The sequence below is a fragment of the Indicator indicator genome, chromosome 1 (genome assembly GCF_027791375.1).
Source record: "Indicator indicator isolate 239-I01 chromosome 1, UM_Iind_1.1, whole genome shotgun sequence".
NCBI classification, from domain to species: Eukaryota; Metazoa; Chordata; class Aves; order Piciformes; family Indicatoridae; genus Indicator; species Indicator indicator.
Window position 1 is genome coordinate 19,986,181 of NC_072010.1, and position 21,647 is coordinate 20,007,827.

At 39.1% G+C, this 21,647-nt stretch overlaps 1 protein-coding gene across 1 annotated transcript in view; it reads right to left on the minus strand.

The window, feature by feature from the left end:
- Positions 1-12,817, minus strand: part of MICU2 (mitochondrial calcium uptake 2) — a 148,685-nt gene extending 135,868 nt beyond the window's left edge. Inside the window, exon 1 of the mRNA XM_054390754.1 lies at positions 12,623-12,817. Within this exon, the coding sequence (XP_054246729.1) occupies positions 12,623-12,817 (195 nt within the window). The remainder of the gene's footprint in view (positions 1-12,622) is intronic.
- Positions 12,818-21,647: the final 8,830 nt, after the last annotated feature.

The window sequence follows — 21,647 nt, forward strand, 5'->3', positions numbered from 1 at the left end:
GTTCACATAAAGAATCCAGTATTTATCACTACACAAAGTCTTCTCAATTAACACACCCAACATTTCTAGTGCATGTAAATCATTAAATTTTTCTTTGTATTTTTCACTTTTGAGACTGAAGAGAAGGAAGGACATAAATCTTACAATTAAGGACTAATAATGCAACACCATGTAGCAATACCACATTGTCACTTTTCCAAATTTAACAGCAGCTGGGGAAAGAAGTATGTCAGCATTTCCTACAATGTTTTTCTGAGAGACTGAGTAGGAACATTCCATCCAACAGGCATCTTCAGTATAAAAGAAAAGACTGTGATCTAGGAAAAGTAAGTTTATATATTTTACACTCTTTATTGTCCCTGATAGGTCTTCTTCAGCTACACTGAAAATTATGTTTTAATTAATTTTTTAAAAATCCAGTAACAGAAGAGTTCCTTTAGTTTTTGTTGTTTGTTTTCCATGTTGAATCTTTCCCATAGGCCACAGCCTAAATGCTGTTACTTAGAAAGATGCTGGAGAGAGACAAGCCAATTTCTTTACAGAGGTTCTTAACAACAGCCATATGCAAACAAAACAAACAAAAAATTTCCCAGAAGAAGAAATACTGCAGCAGTAACACACACACATGCAACAACCACCAAACTATAAAAAACCTAAACCACCTTGAAATAATATTGAAAATCATTTACTTTGAACAGTAAATCCATATATATTTTAACTATATCCCAGCAAACAGAGCATGTTTAGCCAATACAATTTAAACCAAACATATTTTAAGATTTTTTTCTGAGAAGCTTCCATATGGGAATCAGAATCATAGAATCGTTTCAGCTGGAAAAGACCTCTAAGATCCTTGAGTCCGACTGTTGACCTCACACCACCATGGCCATTAAACCATGTCTCAGAGTGCCAGGTCTACATGTTTACTGAACACCTCCAGGGATGACTCCACCACCTCCCCAGGCAGCCTATTCCAATGCCTGGTCACCCTTTCAGCCAACAATTTTTTCCTGATACCCATTCTAAATTTCCCATGGGGTAATTTGAGGCCATTTTCTCTCATTCTATGGCTTGATACTAGAGAATAGAGACCAACAGCCACCTCCCTCCTTCCAGGCAGTTGTAGAGAACGATAAGGTCTCCCCTCAGCCTCCTGTTCTCCAGATGAAACAATCCCACCTCACTCAGCCCCTCCTCATAAGACGTGTTCTCCAGGCCCTTAAACAACTTCATTGCCCTTCTCTGGACATGCTCCAGCATCTCAATGTCCTTCTTGTAGTGAGGGGCCCCAAACAGAACAAAGTATTCAAGGTATGATTTTACCAGTGCACAATCACTGCCCTGCTCCTGCTGGCCATGCAATTTCTGATACAGTCCAGGATGCTGTTGGTCTTCTTGGCCACCTGGGCACACTGCTGGTTCAAGTTCAGCTGACCATCAATCAGCAACGCTAGGGCCTTTTCTGCTGGTAGCTTTCCAGCCACTCTGCCCCAATCCTGTAGCACTGCATGGGGCTGTTGTGCCCCAAGTGAAGGACCCGGCACTTGGCCTTGTTAAACCTCATACAACTGACCTTGGCCTACTGATCTATCCCACTGACCCAGCCAGGCCAGGAAGCTCTGGCCACAGCCAATTTAAATGAAAAGAGTTTGCTGAGCTTAAAAAAATTCTTACTTAAGTAAAGAAAAAATAGCAGCATGCACTGCCAGATAATCTGGTGGAGGGTTAGAAGAAAATAATTTCTGAGAAAATAAATCACAGCACAAGAAAAGCACCTGCACATTGTAGAGCTCACCTAACTGAGCCTGAAGAAATGGAATCTGCATATTGTTTAAGTCGATCTATTTTTATCATTTAGTTGATTCTCACTGACCTAATCACAGGATTTCTGTAAAATTAGAATATGAAAGATTACATTTCTTTGACAGCAAAGTTACTAACACACATGCAGATTTCTAAGTATCTACTGTAACTGTTGCCATGAAAAAAAAAAAGTTTTCCTCTGAATTCCGTTTGTGACACAACAGTTTCAGGAAGACAAACCACGTCTTGCATGCGTCTGAAGCTTTCAAAAAACATTTTTATCTGATCTATGCATGTTAGTACCGAAACTTTTTTTTTTTTTGGTAATAAAAACAAAGCAACTCCACCCTTCATGATGTTGTTCCTACTGTGGGCACACCTCACTGCAAAAAGTAGGAAAGCTTCTCTTATGTGGAGATGGATTTCATGAAGAACAGTTATGCATTATCACAAGTCCATCTAATGTGAAATAAATTAAGTAGTCTCCTCATTTCTTACCTGTTGAAAAGTACAGACTTTACATTAATGCTTTACATTAGAGAAAAGCATCTAAATTGCTCTGGAAACCCGATTTTTAAATTGATGCATGTTTTGTATTGTTTTGTTTATCTTTGGAGATTACAACATTTATTCCTGCTGTTTCATATCTTTAGAAGAAGCCTGTAATTTCTTACTTATTCTCAAATACAGTTGTGATATTACTGTATTCTCTTATGCCTAAGACTATCAAGTATATTTTTCATTACAAAAGGGTGCCAGATGTTTTATCACTCACCTTTATTGCGTTCCTAAGTAAGAACCATACACTAATGCCTCCCCTCAGGTAAATGAACAAGGGGAAACTGATTTTTGTGACAATTCCAGGCTGCTGGGGCCACTGTCACTTTGCGTTTAAACAATTTAAAAATATAAAGAAAAGGTAAAAATCAGTATCTTAGTGACAAGCATCATCTTGATTTTGCATTTCCTTAAAAACCCCACCAATGTATCAGTCAAGACCACAGCCACACCTAGAGAACTGATACAGAAGCTGTACTCCAGCCCCCAACCAATGCTTCTGGCAGTTACGGCAATAAGCTCTACTGTCTACTAATTTTCAGGTTAAGAAAGGAGAAGCAGACTGTCAAATAATGTGGTCAATACGTAGCAATTAAGATCTTTTAACTGAAAAATAAAGTTCATTTTGGCAACTTTGTGAGAGAATATAATTCAATTACCAAGTCCGTTTTACCATAGTGAGCAAAAGGACAGCACAGAACTTTCCATTTTTCTCCTTTGACAAGATTTCACATTGAAGTCTGCACATAATCAAGTTTAAAGCTGGGCCTGACTTGGCAGCACACAGCTGTCTGCCTCTTAACAGGCAGAATTCATCCTTTAAATACTGTGCATATCTGTCAATTTAATTAGAAACTTTCAAAGTAAATACTGTAACTTCATTATTAAAACAGTATTACATTTATTATTACTGCATTCACACAGTCTGTATTTTAAGTATAATTTATACATACACATACTATTATATGTTTACTAAAGTATAAATATGTACATATTTCTGTACATAACACGTATACAGCTTTATTTGCAATTCAATGTATTTTATTTTAATATTGCATCATAATTTGTCAATAGATTATTAATCTAATATGGCACAATCTCCAATAATAGGCATTATCAAGGAAAAGGTCTACTTTTAAAAAAGAAAGATTAAAAAAAAACCCACCCAAACTTATGGAATCTTTGAGTTCCTTAATTTCATTTAATTTTTTCATCTATGCTAAGCTTGGTCTCTGCAATTTTTGGAAGCAGACAAAGGAGTTTCTCTGCTGATTTGGCAAGGGAACAGGGAAGGTATTGGTGCTGATTGTTTTTATTAGCTACATCTGCTAAAACTGCTTTATATAGACTCCATCAGTGCCAGGCAGTCAGTCCTGAAACTTCTCCCACCCTGAGAGAGACACAAACCTGGAGGAACTACTTTAAATGCTGCTTGGTGTTTCAAGCTGACAAGACTCCCTTTTCTTGCCTTTCAATGTAATAAAAACCTTCACGAGTAGCAGTAAGGAGATACAGCTTACCACAAGTGTTCTGAAAATGCACTTCACACAGTTTTATCTGTCAGTTATCTTTGATTGTTTTAGCTACTATTTCTGGAATACTCAAACAAAATTAAGCCTAGTTATGTTAAGCAATCTTATCATAAGAATAGTAGCAAAACCAAAAACTAGACAACATTTCAAATTACCAAAATTTAGTGACCTAAAAGTACCCAATGCAGATAAATCAGAAGATGGAGTAAGTAGACCTAATGCTGCTGTTGCAATTGACACTAGTTAGGTCTACGTACATTTCTCCACAGCTCAAATTAAGCTATATTCTCAGTTATTTCTTCTTTTTCAGGCTATTTTATGCTTTCAAAATGCTGACCTGCTTGTTAGGAACATCCACAGTCAGCCACAGTCTTTACACAAAGGTCTGCAAGGAAGTGCAACACAGAGCTGTCATGGTAATCCAGCAAACATTTGCAAACCAGTACAAAACAGCAGCAACAGAGGAACAGTTGGTACTGCGTGTACACAATATATCATATCTTATCAAAAAAGGGGTAATTATCACTATATTTGAAGTTCTTAGAAAAACAAAATGGAGCTCCCATCTGAAAAAAATAAATAAAAAAGAAACAATATACTATCTATTTTGAAAAGATCTAGAGTATTTATTAGAGGAAAACTCCCATATTTCCAATAAATTAGTATTAGTTTCTTCTCTGGGATCTTTGTTTAAAAAACCCAGAACATTATTTTGTAAAAGTCTTTCTACTCAAAAGAGTACTTTTTTATTATTATTATTTTCAGGGAAGCTATTTTATCTGCTTACATTCGTCCACCAACAAGCAGTCCAAGACTCTCAAATGTTAGCCTCTTATTACATTGCAATTAAAACAGTAGCTAAAAACACAACAAACTCAGGGCTTAACTCACCCCATGTGTCCACAAGTATCAAAAAGCCTAGAAAGAATGTTAGATTTTATTTAATCACTGAAGTCACATAGGAATAGCAAACTCAAGTGGAAGGTGACAGATCAGATGAAAGATAGTTAAATTTTAACCTTGACCCCTAAAATTACATTTTGACGTCTTGTTTTAGTATCAGTGAGGGCACCTGCACAAAGAATTTCGGTGCACATAGAGAAGGGAATAAATGTAAATATTTTCAAAGCCAAAAACTTCAGGATATAAATATCTTCATTTAAAAAGCTGAAAAGGATACCATATATTTAAAGTTGAGAAACAAATGCACATCCGTAAGTAGCATTTAAGTCTATAATTAATTATAACATCATGATCCTACAGATTCCATGCTCTCTATACCACATTCTATTTTAGGCACACAACATAATAATGTCTGTATGTCACTAATGCTGAGAATGATGTTTGTGACATATTTAATACCTCAGTTATTGATGCAGACTGCTTGGTGGATACCTGATACATACAGTATTTCCATAACACAGAGAAATACAGAATTAAACAAGAGGTAGCTAAGGTTACCCTGGTTGGCTGCACAAGAGGAATAGTTTCAAAAAGACTAAAGCATATTCAAGGAAAAGGAAAAAAAGACTAGAGTAGGCTGAGATGGCAATCTAATTTGGAAGAGCTCTCCTTATAGGGGAGATTTATATTTATTGATGCTTAAAAACTGGAGGAATGTTGTTTTAAAATGCATTTTTAAAACACAAACTATGTTGATAATATTTTTGGACTATTAACTGAAACTCATGAATTCTTGATTAATTAGGAGGCAACGATGTTATCAAGGAATTTAAATGCACATAATCAAATATTGTAGTACTTTAAGTTTACTTCTAGTTACATGATAAAGAAAAAACTTGGTAGGAATCTATTCATATGACACACCACTTATGCATGAATTGTGTTAAAATCACTTGTATGTAGCCATACATGATCAATATCTCAGATACGTAATAAAGTGACTACCCTTGTCCTGTTCAAAAATAGGAAGTGTTTACTGTGTTCACCTACAGAGTTAACTGCCTTGCCATGATAAGACAACATTTATTGGCGATATTTATCAAGACAGAATTTGCAGTAACGATACAGCAGAAAGTAAAACACGAAGTTATTGGAGAGATGCTACCACACACCAACAAGAGCACTGCCTGCAGTTCACCAGACATCAATGATGAGCCTCTCCAGTGCTGGGCTCTGCTGTAAAGAAACATCACGGGTTCAGAGCACCTTGAATTGAACTGGGCACTCCCCAAAGGTTGCTAGTTTTGCAGATTCTTCAATGGGAAGACTTGAAGACATCATCTTGAACATGGTTCAATAACCCAACCTGAAGATGCTGTAAGAAGTCCTCTGACAGCTTTCTAACCATGATACAGTCAGAACAGAAATCTAAAGTTGTGCAGGGGACCACTGCCTGGCTCCATGCACTGTGTCCCAGTCCAGTAAGTACAGTGTGATATGTTCTGTCACAGGGAGAACAACAGTCAGCAGCACAAGAAGACGCAAAAAATTGGAAGGTCTTTTACTACATATCAAGAGAGACTGAGATCAGTCCAGTCCCCTATGACTGAGACTCAGTCCCCTCTGAAGAGAGACTGAGAGCCCTGGGGCTGTTTAGTCTGCAGAAGACTGAGAAGGGATCTGATCAATGTCTATAAATATCTGAGAGGTAGGTGTCAAGTGGAGGGAGTCAGGCTCTTTTCGGTGGTTCACAGTGATAAGACAAGGAATAATGGTTTCAAACTAGAACATAGAAGATTTCACCTCAACATGAGGAGAAACTCTCTTTACAGTGAGGGTGACAGAGCACTGGAACAGGCTGTCCGGGGGCGTGTGGAGTCTCCTTCTCCGGAGACTTTCAAAACCCACCTGTGCGGACTACCCTAAGTGATCCTGCTCTGGCAGTGAGGCTGGACCTGATGATCTCTTGAAGTCCCTTCCAACCTCTGATACACTGTGATACTGTGTGATACATTTTAAGTATTAATGATGTGATGAGGTTTGCACCAGCTGAATTCAAACATGAGGCTTCTCTGAGGCCTGCAAGCTATCACAGAGTATGTCTGATGTGAGTTAAAACCACCTGCATTAAGTTTCAAAAGCCTGCTAAAGCATTATGGTGCAGACTTTTATACACTGTTAATTTTACTTCATGAACATTGTGTGTTGTTATATTTGCATTCTCAATTAATTTCTAATACCATAAAGACTCAGAGATACACACTTTAAAATATTATTTGGGATACAAATTCTCTTCAAGGATTTTTGATCCAACAAAAGCAGGCCATTTTTTTATTTTTATGACAGAGTAAGCACAAGAACCTTCCTGTGTATTTTTCAGACTAGACTTCATATAATCTTTCTCGTTTTATTTTAGAACTACATTCCTCTCTCCAGGGAATTCTATACATCATTACAAATCCTTATGCAGTTTTATCCTGGGTTCTATATTTATCAAGGCACCTCTCATCTTAACAACAATGTTCCTCTCTCAGTATGAACAGATTGCAATGAAACTTCCACAAAAATTCCCATTCTAACAAGGTACACCCATGTCTCATAACTTAAGGCACTTACATGTAACTTCCAGATTAAATAACGGTTCCTACAAAGAAATACACGATTTCATTTTTATATTTGGTGAGTGAATTAAAATGCCACACATATACTTTTTATCTGCTAGGACCAAAAATCCTTCACATGCACTTATTATGCACAGTTTACTTTCCTAAATAACATCATCTATTACAACAAAGTATTCAGAAACATACTGAGTAAGAAAGCATAGGCTAAAAGTAGTGTAAGCATAGCTTAAGACAGAAAGTGGTCCTGGATACAAAGGATGTGTTAAAAAACATCAAAATCCTAGAGCTACAAACTTCACCCTTCCTTTCCTCTGAAATTACTTTAAATGATCAAAGGATTTAAACAAAATGCTGCTTTTAATGTGCATGCAACTAATTACTTTTTGGGAGCATATGTAATTTGCACATTTACACCAGAAGTTATCAATCAAGTAAAATAAACAGCAAACATGCTTATAGGAGACATTATTTTTCAAATCATCTAATGATTTGTGTTAGAAATTTTACTTGAGTGAAAATCATGCACAATGTATCAGAACTTGTCCAAGAAAACTTACATCTCTGCACTCATCTCTTTGGAGACACAGTGCACATCTCGAAATGTCACCAAGAAACACAGATGAGACTTCAGAACTTAACCATTTTTAGAAAATTCCAAGTCTGGATGCCCAGTGACTTCTACTAAATGCCTGATAAACTTAAGAGTTATATTTAATTTAAGCACTCTTCCTAAATAATCCTATGAACTATGGCACTGAGTTCTCCATAGACCTAGGAGTTGTAAAGAGGTCCTCCAGTATATTATTTTGCATTTTCCATAATGACAAAAGCTAGTGGGTCTTCCCTGAACAAACTAACGTTTGCGGAATCCTTTACAACACTCTGGTTTCATTAAACAATTTAGGGTAGTAGTTCCAAATTAAACTTTCATGGTGGTTATACACGTAGCTCCGGAAAACTAACGTAAGCTCTAGTTTTAATCATTAGAAGTATTTTACTCCTAGTTGCTTGGAATAACAGTTTCTATATATCATTGTAACACACAAAGTCACCACTCCTATGTCTAGCTCTCTTTGCTTCTCTTAAGAATTGCTAACATTGCAAAACATTCAATATAATTTAAAGTGAAATAATAATTAAAAAAATACCATCCAAAAGAGGACTGTTTCAATTAACACATTTTAATTAAAAAAGAGAATTTCAGAAATATAAGATACTAAAAAAAATTAAATGTCACAATTTGTTTGTTAATCATCATGTTTTCAGTATGATGAAATACAACATATTTGTTTATGGGCAAGAATTGAGTCTCCTCTTCCCTGGAAGAATTGTAGCACTGCTGATGCAACCCAACCAGCAGAAAAGGTAAGATAAATTGAACTTTGCAACCATGCTACAATCATGTAACAGAAAGTATCAACAAGAAATGATGAAAAAATAAAAATTAACAATGCTGTTTGTATGTTTGGTCTTCCTCTTTCCCTCAGATAAGTGGTATCAAATACTTAAGTACCAACTGATGCTTCCCACAACAAAATCATGCTTATCAGCAAAATTACAAGACTCTGCACACCTGTAACCATGTGCTAGTAAGAATTCCAGCCAGTCTCATCTAAACAGTGACTTAGCAGGGATGGCAACTCTTCAAGGGTGAATCAAATTATATTCCTCATTCTGAAGCTAGTGACTAAACAGGTCCATCAACGACTTAGCAGGAGTACAAGATGCTGCCTCTGGCACCCTGCTGCTTCTCAGAGTTTTCTTATCATTTGCTGTGTGTGTGCGTTTGAGATCAATGCTACAGTCGCTTGACAAACGCCAAACTGAGTTGCAATGGGGAGGCAGGAGTCATTGGTGCTCACAGAACACTACTGCCGCTTACTGAAGCTCTAAAGAGAGTTACTATCAAAGGTCACATCTAAGGTAACCTTAAATATAGGAAGTTTTATTATTAAAATGCTACCCACTTAATGTTAGTTGACAGAACAGGTAAGTAGCATTGAAAATGCTGCTAAAAGCCAGACCAAAAAAAAAGGTTTAAAAAATCCTAAACCTGAAATTGTATTGACAGAATAAACAATAATTATATTAGAACACAGTAGCCAAACATAATCCACTACAAAATAAAACAGACACTATCCATACAACTCACAAAATGAAAACAGATTAGCTGACCCTGCAGGACCTTTGATTCTGTGAAGAGTTGTAGACAGGCTGGATTTTATTCACTTTGAGCAGAAGTCAGAAGTGCCAACAAAAAATATCAATAGGATTAAACCCTCAGCAGCATGTGAGGACTCAATTTAAATCAAGATTTAAGCAACTAGGTGCCAAAAGTATCAGTCTTTGATTTCAGAATAATCAAGAAAAGCTTTAGAAGAAAAAAATAAAAAAATTTACAGAACTTCAGCCTCCACATGTTGACAGCTTCAACAGCAAACTTCCTCTCTGAAATTAAATAGAACGAGGTGTAGCTGAAAAATTGATGACTAGTTTGCTAGAAACTAGTATTATTGAGACTAAATCAAAATAGAGTTATCACCTTCAACTACCTAAACTAACAAACAGCAAGCATTTACAATGAAGACTTTGATTTTGCAACAGAGCTGTTAATGGTAGTTACATCTTGCTTAGGACAAGAATGAGAATTTACTCATTGGCTCTTACTATTCTTACAGCAGAGTCCCATACATGGATGATGATTGTCTTAATGATAGGAATGTCTTAAACATAATGCAACTGCTGCAAAAATGCCACATAACTAAGTATATCATCTGTTGGCTCTTTACAGCATGGAAACACATTGTTGACTTGTCAGCTTCACTTTGTGAAGCATTTAAAATAATTAGCACTCATTTTGCATCAATTCACTCTTGTGAATCAACAGCAAAGATTTTATTACCAAGGAAAACACTGGAAAGCACTGCAGCATAATCTTGCTGCACCCTCAAGCACAAATGCTAGGCCTAGCTGATGAGATAGAAGTATAAACATTTCCATTACGTATTCCTTTATCAGTACAATGATAATGAAAATGATGCTGTTTATTTACTTTCCTTATTTCACATACCTATGTTACAAACATTTCCACTACTTTAACATTCTGCAATGTGAACAAACCGTTTGGAATTCTTTGTTAGCACTATCAAGCAAGATCAGTTATAGTGAAAAGAAACAGCAATAGGAATGAAAAGCATCTCCATTTAACAGGACTACTCAAGCTCTGAACTGAAGAAAGATTGCTTTGAAACAAAATAAAGGTGACATATTTGTTTCAGCACTCCATTTTGCTTTTGATTATTTCCCATTTTTGATAAGAAGTCACAAGTAACATTTAATCTGCTTAAAAGACTCATAACATACTACTTAGGCTCTTCCACTCTGTTCCTTATTGCTTTTACAATCCAGCTCCACTTTCAGTTTATTGCCCTTAGTGTTATGTTCTGCATGACCAGTTCTTAGTTTTAAAATATTAATTGCAGCAACGTGGAATACTAGACATATGGAGAGCTTTTGCCTGCTACTATGACAGAACCTCCAACAGTCATCTTACTGGAAAACTAAAAAGTTTAAAGTGAATAAACTGCTTAACATTTGGAGAATCTAGCAATTTACTGTCTCCAAAAGTAAATCAATTAAACAAGCTGGAGACTTTCGGAGTTCTCCCCCGAGAATTGAAAAGTGGACCTGTAGAACTGTCCATGCACTACACAGAAGCTAATCCACAAATCCAGCAGCAGCAAAATTAGACTGCTTCACTCAACATCCTTTAAAAGTGAGTACTTCCTGCATTCAACACCTTTTATATATACCTAAATACATGTCTACTTACAGAAGAGTTCCATGCACATATGAAGTTAGTCTCAACAACAGGACTTAGCAAACATGATGCAATGCTGCTGAAAACTGTCACATAACTAAACATAAAATCCTATTTTATTGGCTCTTTTCAACAAAGAGATACATTTCCAGTAGGATTTCTAGTGGAATAACAGATACCTTCCTCACTAGGAGATGTATACTGAAAACCAAAGTTTTAACATGCTGTCCAAAGAATCAGTACTCATATTTGATCTATTCAGAAATTTGCTTATTAAAAAAATAATAATTGAGTTGCCTAAGAATATGCAACTTAAACTTAATTAAAACTGCAATATGTATTAAAAAATATTAAGCAATCCTTTTTTGTTCCTGACTCTAGAATAAAGGTTTCTGTTTATCTGCTTGTGGTTTACCCTGTTCAATATCTGTTAAAAGACAAAGCATTGAAGCATAGAAACTGTTGAATACTTCAAAAATTTTCTAGATACAAGGAGATCAATGATACTGCAAGCCTACACTGACCTCTTCACTCCTCTTCCACCTAAATCCTATAGCTTAAAAAACATTGAGATCTTCTAGTCTTGAAATATCTACCCAACTCTAATTGACAGCAGCTTCTTGGTCAAAGGAAGAATGGGGACAAGTTCTCTACCTCCATGAAAAGAATACAATTGGAAAGCATAACTGTATTTTGGAACTTGTGATGATTATTTTGTAAATAATGACTATCTGTCCCCGAACATAACCTTCTGAGTAAGCAGTGATGCTTCAAGGTGAACACACCCAGAGGAAATCATCCTGTTACGGGTGCTGCATTTCAGAGAAAGTACGTAATATAAAAGCACTATTTTCCTGAAATACTCTAGACCGGGCATTATGGAAGGCATCTGAAAGTTACCAGCAAGAGAAGGAGCTCTGTACAGGCCTTGTACTCATGCAAGCCACCAAGTTCATCAGGTTGCACAACCAGGGCTGTCAAGTAAAGATGGGAAACACTAGGTGCTAAGGCGAACTCTGCTCTCTTCCACTGAAGAGCGCGGCACAGTTCCCGTCAATGAGGTGAGGCAGGAGTAGTTTAAGTGACACACTGCTTACCCCGGCTGCTGACAAGGGGGCCTGGGCCGCACGTTACCTGATGGACGACCTGAGCGCTGTGAGCTCCTGCAGATGGGTTCCACCTCACGGCGTTGAGGCAGACAAGGTCTGAGCACCACGAATCCCGGCTCGCCCGCAGGCCTCCAACGCGCCCGCCGATGACCGCTCCTGGGCCCCGCAACCTCACGCCCGCCCCCGGCGCCAGGCCCTGGTTCCCCGCCGCGGCCCGCCCGGTCCTGTCCGCTGGTGGGACGCGAGGCTACAGGAGTGGAGATGCTGCCTTACCTGAGCCAGAACCGTCGGGAACACGCCCGGCCGCTCGCTGTAGCACGCCGCCAGGGAGCCTCCTCCGACGAGGGCGGCGGCGACGACCTTCCAGCTAGGTGGGCGCCGCTGGCTCCGAGGGGGCCGCAGACCGGCGAGTCGTCCCCTTAGCGGAGCGCGGGCGGCAGCCACCAACGCCGCTCTCCAGGCCGCCATCTTCCCGGAAGCCGCAGCGGCGCCGCCGACATCGAACCGGCACCACCGCTCTCTGTCGCGGGGCGCATGCGCAGCGCCGGGCACGGGGTCGCAGGGCCACTCGCTCCTGGCTTGGGGGGCGGGAGCGGATCCGGATCCGTTCCGTCGGGATCGTGCGAGAGCTCAGCGCGCTGGCTCGCTCCGAGAGCGGGAGGGAAGTTATCCACAAAATCGGAGGAAACGAAGCTGGCAGAGAGGTAACGCAGGCAGAGTTGTGCAGGGTCTCACAGCAGTGACCGGCGCCGCTGGGCCACCTTCTCATCTTGTAATTGCGCCCTGTTCCCGGTCCCTTCACTCCGCGCCAGCTAGTCCTCTCAAGGATAGGGGAGGCGGCAGGGTGCCCGCTTGAAGTGTTTCGCTGGAAACAGCTCAAGTCGAAGGGCCAGTCGACGGGCAGAGGCCTTGCGCGGCTCTTCCGTGCCCCTGGTGGCTATTAGCTGCTCTGGACCCTGCCCCAGGACGGGGAGAGGGCCTGGCCGGGGCCAGACTCGCCCGGCGGATTCCTAGTCGAGAGGGAAGGCGGTGGCAGGGGTCAGGCGTTTTGTTTGTGTCAGAGAAGGGAGCACAGAAGGCCTTGCCTGTGTGGTAGAGAGTGAAAAGTGGCAGCACTTGTAACGATCCTTCGTGCCGAGGGTGCCCTATGCCACCTCCGTATGTCTCTCACAGAGCTCAGCTTCACGTTGTTCCCTGATGTGACTCTTCTTCCAGTGCTTTAAACCACTGCTGAGTACATGAAACCCATCACCTGGGTTTGAAACTCTGCCCAGCATGCATATTTGGTGTGAGCTTGCACTAGCAGGGCTGACCTGGCGATGTGTGCTGTGCATTTTGGGTTTCCTAAGTGTTGGAGATGCTGTGTGTGGATTCGTTGCTCTGCATATGTTCCAGGTGAGAAAAAGCAAGAGTATGAATAAGTTTATAACATCCTTTTCAAGAACAGTTTCCTATGAAATACAAATGACAGAAGATACTGTTTATAGAAACTGTCGTGGCAGAGGTGATAACTGGAAAGCATTATAGATTGAGACTTGACCAGCAGCAGTGACTTGTATCAAAGACATCTATTCACAGTGAATGCTTCAAAGTGCTTTTTTGTTCACTACCATAGTTTTAGCAAAGCTCTCTGGGCCTTGATTAGAATGAGTTTGTTGATCATGTTCAAACACTGGCCCATCCATGAATTAATGATATGGTCAACATGAAGTAAAGTGAGAAGCTAAATGTCATTTGTAGGTTGGCAGTACCCATGTTTCCAAAGTAGTTCACCTAGTGGTTCCATGTGAACGTGGGAAAGAGACTGGGGAGAGAACTGCTGCATGCAGTTTCCTATTACTCCAGTCTTTGGTTAAAGGACTCCAAAAAAGCACTCAGTCCATTTTAGAAAACTGTGTCATTCACTGCCCGTGTTGTCAACATTACAAATGCTGTTGTACAGGCTCTGAAACACTGAAATGCATTTTTGTCCTCTATCCACTGGCAAATGGTGATCAGTGACACTCAAGTAATTTTAGTTGACCTGATTTCAAAGTAGTTAATTCAGTTTTATAGAAAGTAATTTTAGCCTTCTAACTAATGGCATCTCAGAATTTGTCCAGTCTTCCATTAGCATGTGTTGCTCTCTGAGCATCATTCTGCGGAATGTTTGGGACATCTTCAGGAATGTGCCACCTGAGTTCTTAGTAAGATAGAAACACTTCAAAGACACCTTCTCTCAGGAACAGAATTGACTGCTCACTGCAAAACTGCCCGAGAGTGCAATATGCGGGGTGAATGTTTTCCATCTCTACAGACTAAAGTACATTGCAAAATCTTTTTCCTATCCCTAGAGACCTACAGAGTAGCTCATAAGGGAAAATCCCTTCTAATCCACAGGCACTGTAAAACATAGCAGCAAAATCCCTCTATCCATATACACAGCGCAAAATCCCACTTCTGCTATAAAGAAGTAAAACTTGCAGCAAATTCCTGTCCTCTGTTTCTACTTATGTCTAGACAGACTAAATATTTTCCACCCCAGTCCTATAGTTTCATGCAGAATATTTGCACACACACATTAAGAGTACTTCTGTTTCTGTGTCAGCCAATAACAAACACTTCATGAATGCTGGCAACATCCCACAAACATTGCAAAGGATGACTGAGAGATTTGAATTCCGAATACCAGATCCCTTGATGTTGACCACGTGACCACAACACAGGTAAGAAGGTTTAGTTCAACACCCTGCCAAGCATTTTCAGTTTTTCTTTGGGTAAGAACAAATAAGTAGGTCATTTTTCTTTCCTCAGATGACATTTCTGACTGGAACAGATACAACTGCAATGTGAATGGAGGACTATTCTCGTATGACTGCAAGCACGCAATGCTGATGGGGAAGTTAAGTGTCCTTAGCTACCCTTTCTCTCCCTGCAGTAAATTTATACTATGTGCAGTGTCTAGGAGTGCCAAGCTACCACCATGCTAACGTGGCTCACACCGCTGCTACTGTAACCAGGCTGGTGTATTTGTGGGAGCTAGGACGTATGCCTAAGTAACTAGAAAACCCTTGGGTATTTATGACATAGTCCTGTTTCACCTCATGCAGTGTCACAGCAGGGTAGTTCATGACAGAAATCATCACTGCAACGTATAGAAATTACACTGACAGTGGTAAATATAACAGGAGTTTCATCAGAAAGTTGAACTGCATGGTGACAAATGTCATCAACTACTGTGCCCTGTGGAACAAAAGTGTTAGTTCAGAGGTTTCCCATCCTGCTCGGTGTGCTTGTCTTTGGCTCTTACATGCAGAAATTACATATGACAAGCTGGCATACCTGCTTTTTAAGCAAGTGCTTTTTCCATGTTGACTTCAGACATTGTACTAGAGATGCTTGCATTGCTGAAAATTTACAAAAGCAGATGAAAAGTCTAATAAAATATCTTCCTTGAGGCATAAGAGTGTAATTTCCCTGAAAGAGTCAATGTTTCACTGAGTTATTATATAACAATAGGTAAATGCAGTCATTTCTCGTTAGGCATAGTTAACATAATGTGAAGTCACATCAAAAGATGAAAACACGCTACCATGAAATAAAATTCTTGTGACTCCTGTGATTCATAGGAAATCATGCTTGGCAGAACTTAATTTCTTCCAAGTTTTGTTAAAAAGTCAAAGCAAAAATTAAAAATACCTACAGCTCCACATGCCCACTTCCATGTCCACTTCCATATCTCAGTGACTTTTAAGTGTTAGGCCAAGTTCCAACTGGGATTCACTCTGCTAGAACTCAAATCCCCTCAAGAGCATTAGGCTTAGTGCCAGCATTCATTTACTCTTGTAACAGCTTAAATTAACTCCTGTTACATTTAATCTAAACCCTTTTGTACTATTTTAGAAAGAGTAAGAGTTGAGAGATGGATTCAGTCATCCAGTCTGAAGGCCACCCATCATGCTCATCTGTTTTTTGGGACTTCAAATGCTGTGTAAACTGGATTGGGAAAGGAGACAACCAGACATTCGTGAGTTGAGGGAGGAGCTGACAAGCCACCTTTACACATACGTGATGCCATTTCACAAGAAATATCATGAAGGTGGTCTGACTTATTTGCTATATGTACATTTGATGGTAAGCTCCAACCAAAAGTAAGATTTTAGTAGGCTAGGCACCGTGTTAACAATGTTTTAAATACTTTCCTGGAGGAGTTAGACAAGCTGATCAAAAGGAAATATTACTGCTTGGTTTTGTATGTGAAGAACTGGAGCATAGACTAAAATCTGCCCAAAGTCAGTCAGAAGACTGAAAGAGGAAGTCTCACAAAGACAGGCCTCCTTTACCCCATTCAAAATTACATCAGTCCTCTTAGGAATATCGCTTGTATTTTACTTCAACAGACATGAGAGCAATCTATCTACAAGGAAAACACTTTGAAGCAGATAAGGATGTGAGTGCAAAAAAGACAAGTTTTGTTCAAAGTGATAAAATTAATAATCCCAGTGCACTTTGAAAGCTACAGGGTGATCGGATGAAACTGGACAGTCATTAAAGTTGGCCAGCTGATACCTTGATCTCTATCTAGAATCTCTAAGGTTCTGTATTGAGGTTGTTTATGGTGAAGATTGGTAGTTGACTTCAGGAATTTTTAAAGCTGCTTTGTATGCTAGAGAGACTTATTCACGGAATCACAGAATTATAAAGTTCGTCTAGTCCAACCTTCCTGCAGTGACCTGGGACGTCTTCCGTTAGATCATGGTGCTCAGAGCTCTGTCCAACCTGACCTTGAGTGTTTCCTTAAGTTCTACCATCCATCCTTCACTAGAAAACAAATAAACAAACAAACAAACAAACAGAAAAACCTAAACACACATGAGAGATTAGTTTCAAGGAATTTGAAATACCTTTTGCTGGTGAAGGAAGCCTTAACATGACAATATGCTGTTAGTTAATAGAAAGTCTGATTACTTTACAGGTTTTGGAGATGGTGGAAATGGAAGTAAATAACAAATAGTCAACATGCATCCATTAGTAAGAATGAAAATAAATGTGAGCATTTTGTGGCTAAATAACATTATTCAGCTCATAAATAAAAGTTCATGGCAATCTTTGCGTTTGTGAACTAGGCCATAAATATAACTTATCTTCAGGTATTTTCAACTCGCTGAAGTTACTTGAAAGCTTATCACTACAGAGTCAATTTAAAAGGAAAAAAAATTAAATATATCTCAGATAGTTGTCCCAGAATACCTCTCTCAGCATTAATTGGGCTTCCTAACACACTGTCTTCCCAGTTTTCCTATATAGTTAGCTGAGAAACACCTTGCTGGCATATGTAACAAGTTCCCTCAAACTTCAGAAGAACATTTTCAAAGTCAAGTTGAAGAATCAAAAAGAAATGTTGAATGCAAACTCTTATTTTTACAAAAACTAATTTGAGAATTGAAGATACTAACAATATAATTAGAATTATTTTAAAATACAATTTCTAAGTTGGCAGTGACCCTTTTGTGATAAGTAGTGGTACAAAGACCATTGAAATACTGCTTTTATGTGAGTAAAATAATGAAGATCAAAACTGGTACTCTCTTGAGAAGGAACTTTTTTTTTCTAATTTGAAAAGTATATTCATTATTACTCTCCAACTTAGGCTGTGGTTCAAATATTCTGTGATGAGTTACATATGCCTAATTTTAAGCATTTTGAAAAGTTCTGTGGTCTAAAGTAGACTACTACTGCAGAAATTTAACTGTATACATAAATATTTGAAGATTGGGGTCTTTCTTGCTATTAGATGAGAACTGTGGTTCAACTGCTGCTTTATCTTTTGATGATAAGATCCCATAGCACTTCTCCAACAATAGCAGACGTCCCCTGAAAACATTTTAAGTAATGGAATTACATTGTCTGCTTAAGTGGTTAATATTTTCCTCATGGTTCCTGATGGCTAAGTTATACTTCATTTTTCTTCCAAACATTCTGCTGTAGTGGTGCTAGCACTTGTTAAAAAGATAGGCCCACATCTAAGTGAAAACCTACCATTTTGACTTTTTAGCTGTATTTTTGTATAAATGCATATATATATATATATATATATATACACATTCATATATATATGTTTTGCCTATAATAATTATAGGATTTTTCTGAAATCTTATTATTGCTTCCCATGTAAATATGGAATTTTATTGTGGGGACCGTGCTGTGCATTAGGGAGCATTTCTTCTCTTTTCTTTCATTCTCTGAAATCAGTGTGAGCAGTGCCATCAATTTTAATGATTTTAATGATATTTCACCCCAAGTTTTATAGGAAGAGTTGGCAGTAGTAACTATAGTTAAGGTTGCGTAACACTTTCCACTGTATGGATTTTGTACTTTAAAGAGAGAAGGGATAGAAATTGTATACAAAGGTACAATAAAACAAGTCAAGATTAGCAAAGTTAATTTATTCTGTGTTACTTGAAAAACCAGAAGGATTTATTAGGTACTCAGACTCTGTATTTTGAAATGCAATGTGACTGATATAATTTTAAATAATTATTGTTATGTAGTTCAAAAATACAATAAAGATGGCAGAGACATTACTTCACAGTATTACTAAAGAAACAATTACAGAGTTATCAGTATTTTAACTTGTAAAATATTTTTTAAATATATGGTTTCTGGAAATGTTGAAGTAGAAGAAGCTTCTTTCTTGTTTCTTTTCCCAAGCCGCAGTGTAAAGCTACTATTAATAACATTTGTTGTACCACTGTGATTTATTAATTAAAATTGTCTTAAATTATAACATCTTTAATACTGCTGAAGATGGTAAAGTGTATATAATTATTTCTTTGAAAAAGAAAGGAATTATAAAACTCTAAATTACTGTTTTCTGTAATGTATTCCATTATTTTAAGTAGTGCTTACTTCTTTTGCTCAGAATACTATTTAAGATTTTTGATTGCACCTATTTTTGTGTAAGCAGGGGAAGGAATGATCATTTTCCAAATATGTGTGTTTAGTAAGTAAAATTATTACAGGGTCTGATCTAACCCAGTAGCACGAGTGTGTGGCACCTTCTCTGTAAAAACACATAACTTCTCTATAAAAGCTTCTGTTATCCTTTCATAAAAAAAGTTGAAAGTCCTAATACAAAGTTCATTGTGGTCAGCAGAGTCTGTTGCTATTGATGTCTGCATTTGGTGCTTAAAGAGTTGGAAAATAGCTAGAATACTTGTGTAAATATTGTGGACAGCCTTGGTGTGTTTGCTAGCAAGGTGTTCCTTTGTAACTATATCAAAAGGGACGGTACTCACAAAGGCATGTAACAATGGCACTAATAAAAATCCCTGAAGAAACTGAGGAGAAAGCAGCTCTTTGGGAAATGGTTCCCAGTTAGCATCACTGGAGCAGGAGCTCTTGATTAAGTACACCCAGAGAGGGTTTTCAGTCTATTACAGGACCCTCCTCTAGAAAAGGGAAGGGATCTTGAAACCTGAGGGAGCTGGCACTCTGCAATATCTGAATTTGCAGAATCATAGAGTGATTTGGAAGGGACCTGGTTCCAACCCTGCTGCCGTGGGCAGAGACACACCCTATTAGACCACGTTGTTCAAGACCCCATCCAACTTGGTTTTGAACACTTCCAGGGTTGGAGCCTCTGCAACATCTCTGTGCAGCCTGTTCCAGTGCCTCACCACCCTCATGGTGAAGAACTTCCTCTTAATGTCTAAATTGAGCTTCTTCCGGTTTGAAGCCATTACCCTTCATCCTGTAACTACATGCCTTTGTAAAAAGTCCTTCCCCAGATGTCCTGTAGGCTTGCTTTAAATACTAGAAGACTGCAATAAGGTCTTCCAGAGCCTTCTCTAGGCTGAACAACCCCAAATCTCTCAGACCGTCTTCATAAGAGAGGTGTTCAAACCCTCTTTATCATCTTCATGGCCCTCCTCTGGACCCTCTCTAACAGTTCCATGTCCTTCTTGTGTTGGGGGGCTCCAGAGCTGGATGCAGTATTCCAGGTGGGGTCTCCCTGGAGTGGAGTAAAGGGGGAGAATCTCTTCCCTTGACCTGGTGGCCACAGTTTCTTTGATGCAGCCCAGGGTATGCTTGGCTCTCTGGGCTGCAAGCACACATTGCTGGCTCGTGTTGAGCTTCTCATCGACCAGCATTTCCAAGTTCTTTTCCTCAGGACTGCTCTCTATCTGTTCTCTCCACAGCCTGTATTTGTGCTTGGGATTGCCCTCACCCAGGTGTGTGACCTTGCACTTGGCCTTGTTATATTTTGAGAGGTTTACATGGGCCCACCTCTCAAGGCTGGCAAGATCCCTCTGGATGGCATCCCTTCCCTCCAGCATGTTGACTGTACCACGCAGCTTGGTGACTTAAAAGTGTGTGCTTTGTCCCACTGTTCATGTCGCTGACAAAGATGTTAAGACGCCAGTCCCAGTACTGACCCCTGAGAAGCACCACTTCCTACTAGTCTCCATTGCATGTGTCTAAGGAGACATAAGCTGTACCAAGAACAATAAGATACTGACTCATGTTTACAAAGCTTAGGGAGTTACCTGTTCACATGGCCTCTGCAGTGTTTATGGGTCTCATGTTCTTGCAGCTTATGTGTAGCTTCTCTGTATCTGGTCTGTGATGGGATGATTTAGTTGGAGCTGCACAGACCATAGCCAGGATACCTGTGTGGTGTTGGTTATGGTCCTTGAGCTCTTTCTCTTTTATGTAGCACAAAAGATGTACCCGTACAGTATCAGTCAGGATCCACAGCAAATCAGCTGTAACTACTTCTGTGAGGACAGGGGACTGATGAGAATCAGCCATGTGTAACAGAGGTTTGTGCAGAATGGCAGGGGTACATAACACAGCTAGGAGTCATCCAACTGAAAATAAGTCTCTACATACAGGTTTCTGCACCTTAATTAAATGCCTTGCACGCCTGTTACAGTCAATGGGGAGCAATATGCCTCTGTGTGTCATGATTTGTTTCATCCTAAGATACATGTTAAAATAAAGTGGCTTAGATGAATCTTAACCAAAGAATTACCCAGTTCAGTCTTTTAGGCTGTTAAGGGGAACTGAGATGATTTTAGGTCAGCTGTAAATATCTTCACTGTTTATTTACTGCTTATGATTGCTGTGGAGACTCTTGAGAAGGAGCTGTTGCAGATCTGGGTATCAAACTTCCTGGGCACATATGCTGCCAGAGTTAGCAACAAAGGAGATATCTAGGCAGTTTGATTATGGGGTGCCACCCTGATGACAGGTGGAAGTACAGATGTGTTACTTCAAGGTGCAGCTGAGGAATGTCTTATTGCTGTTGCATGGA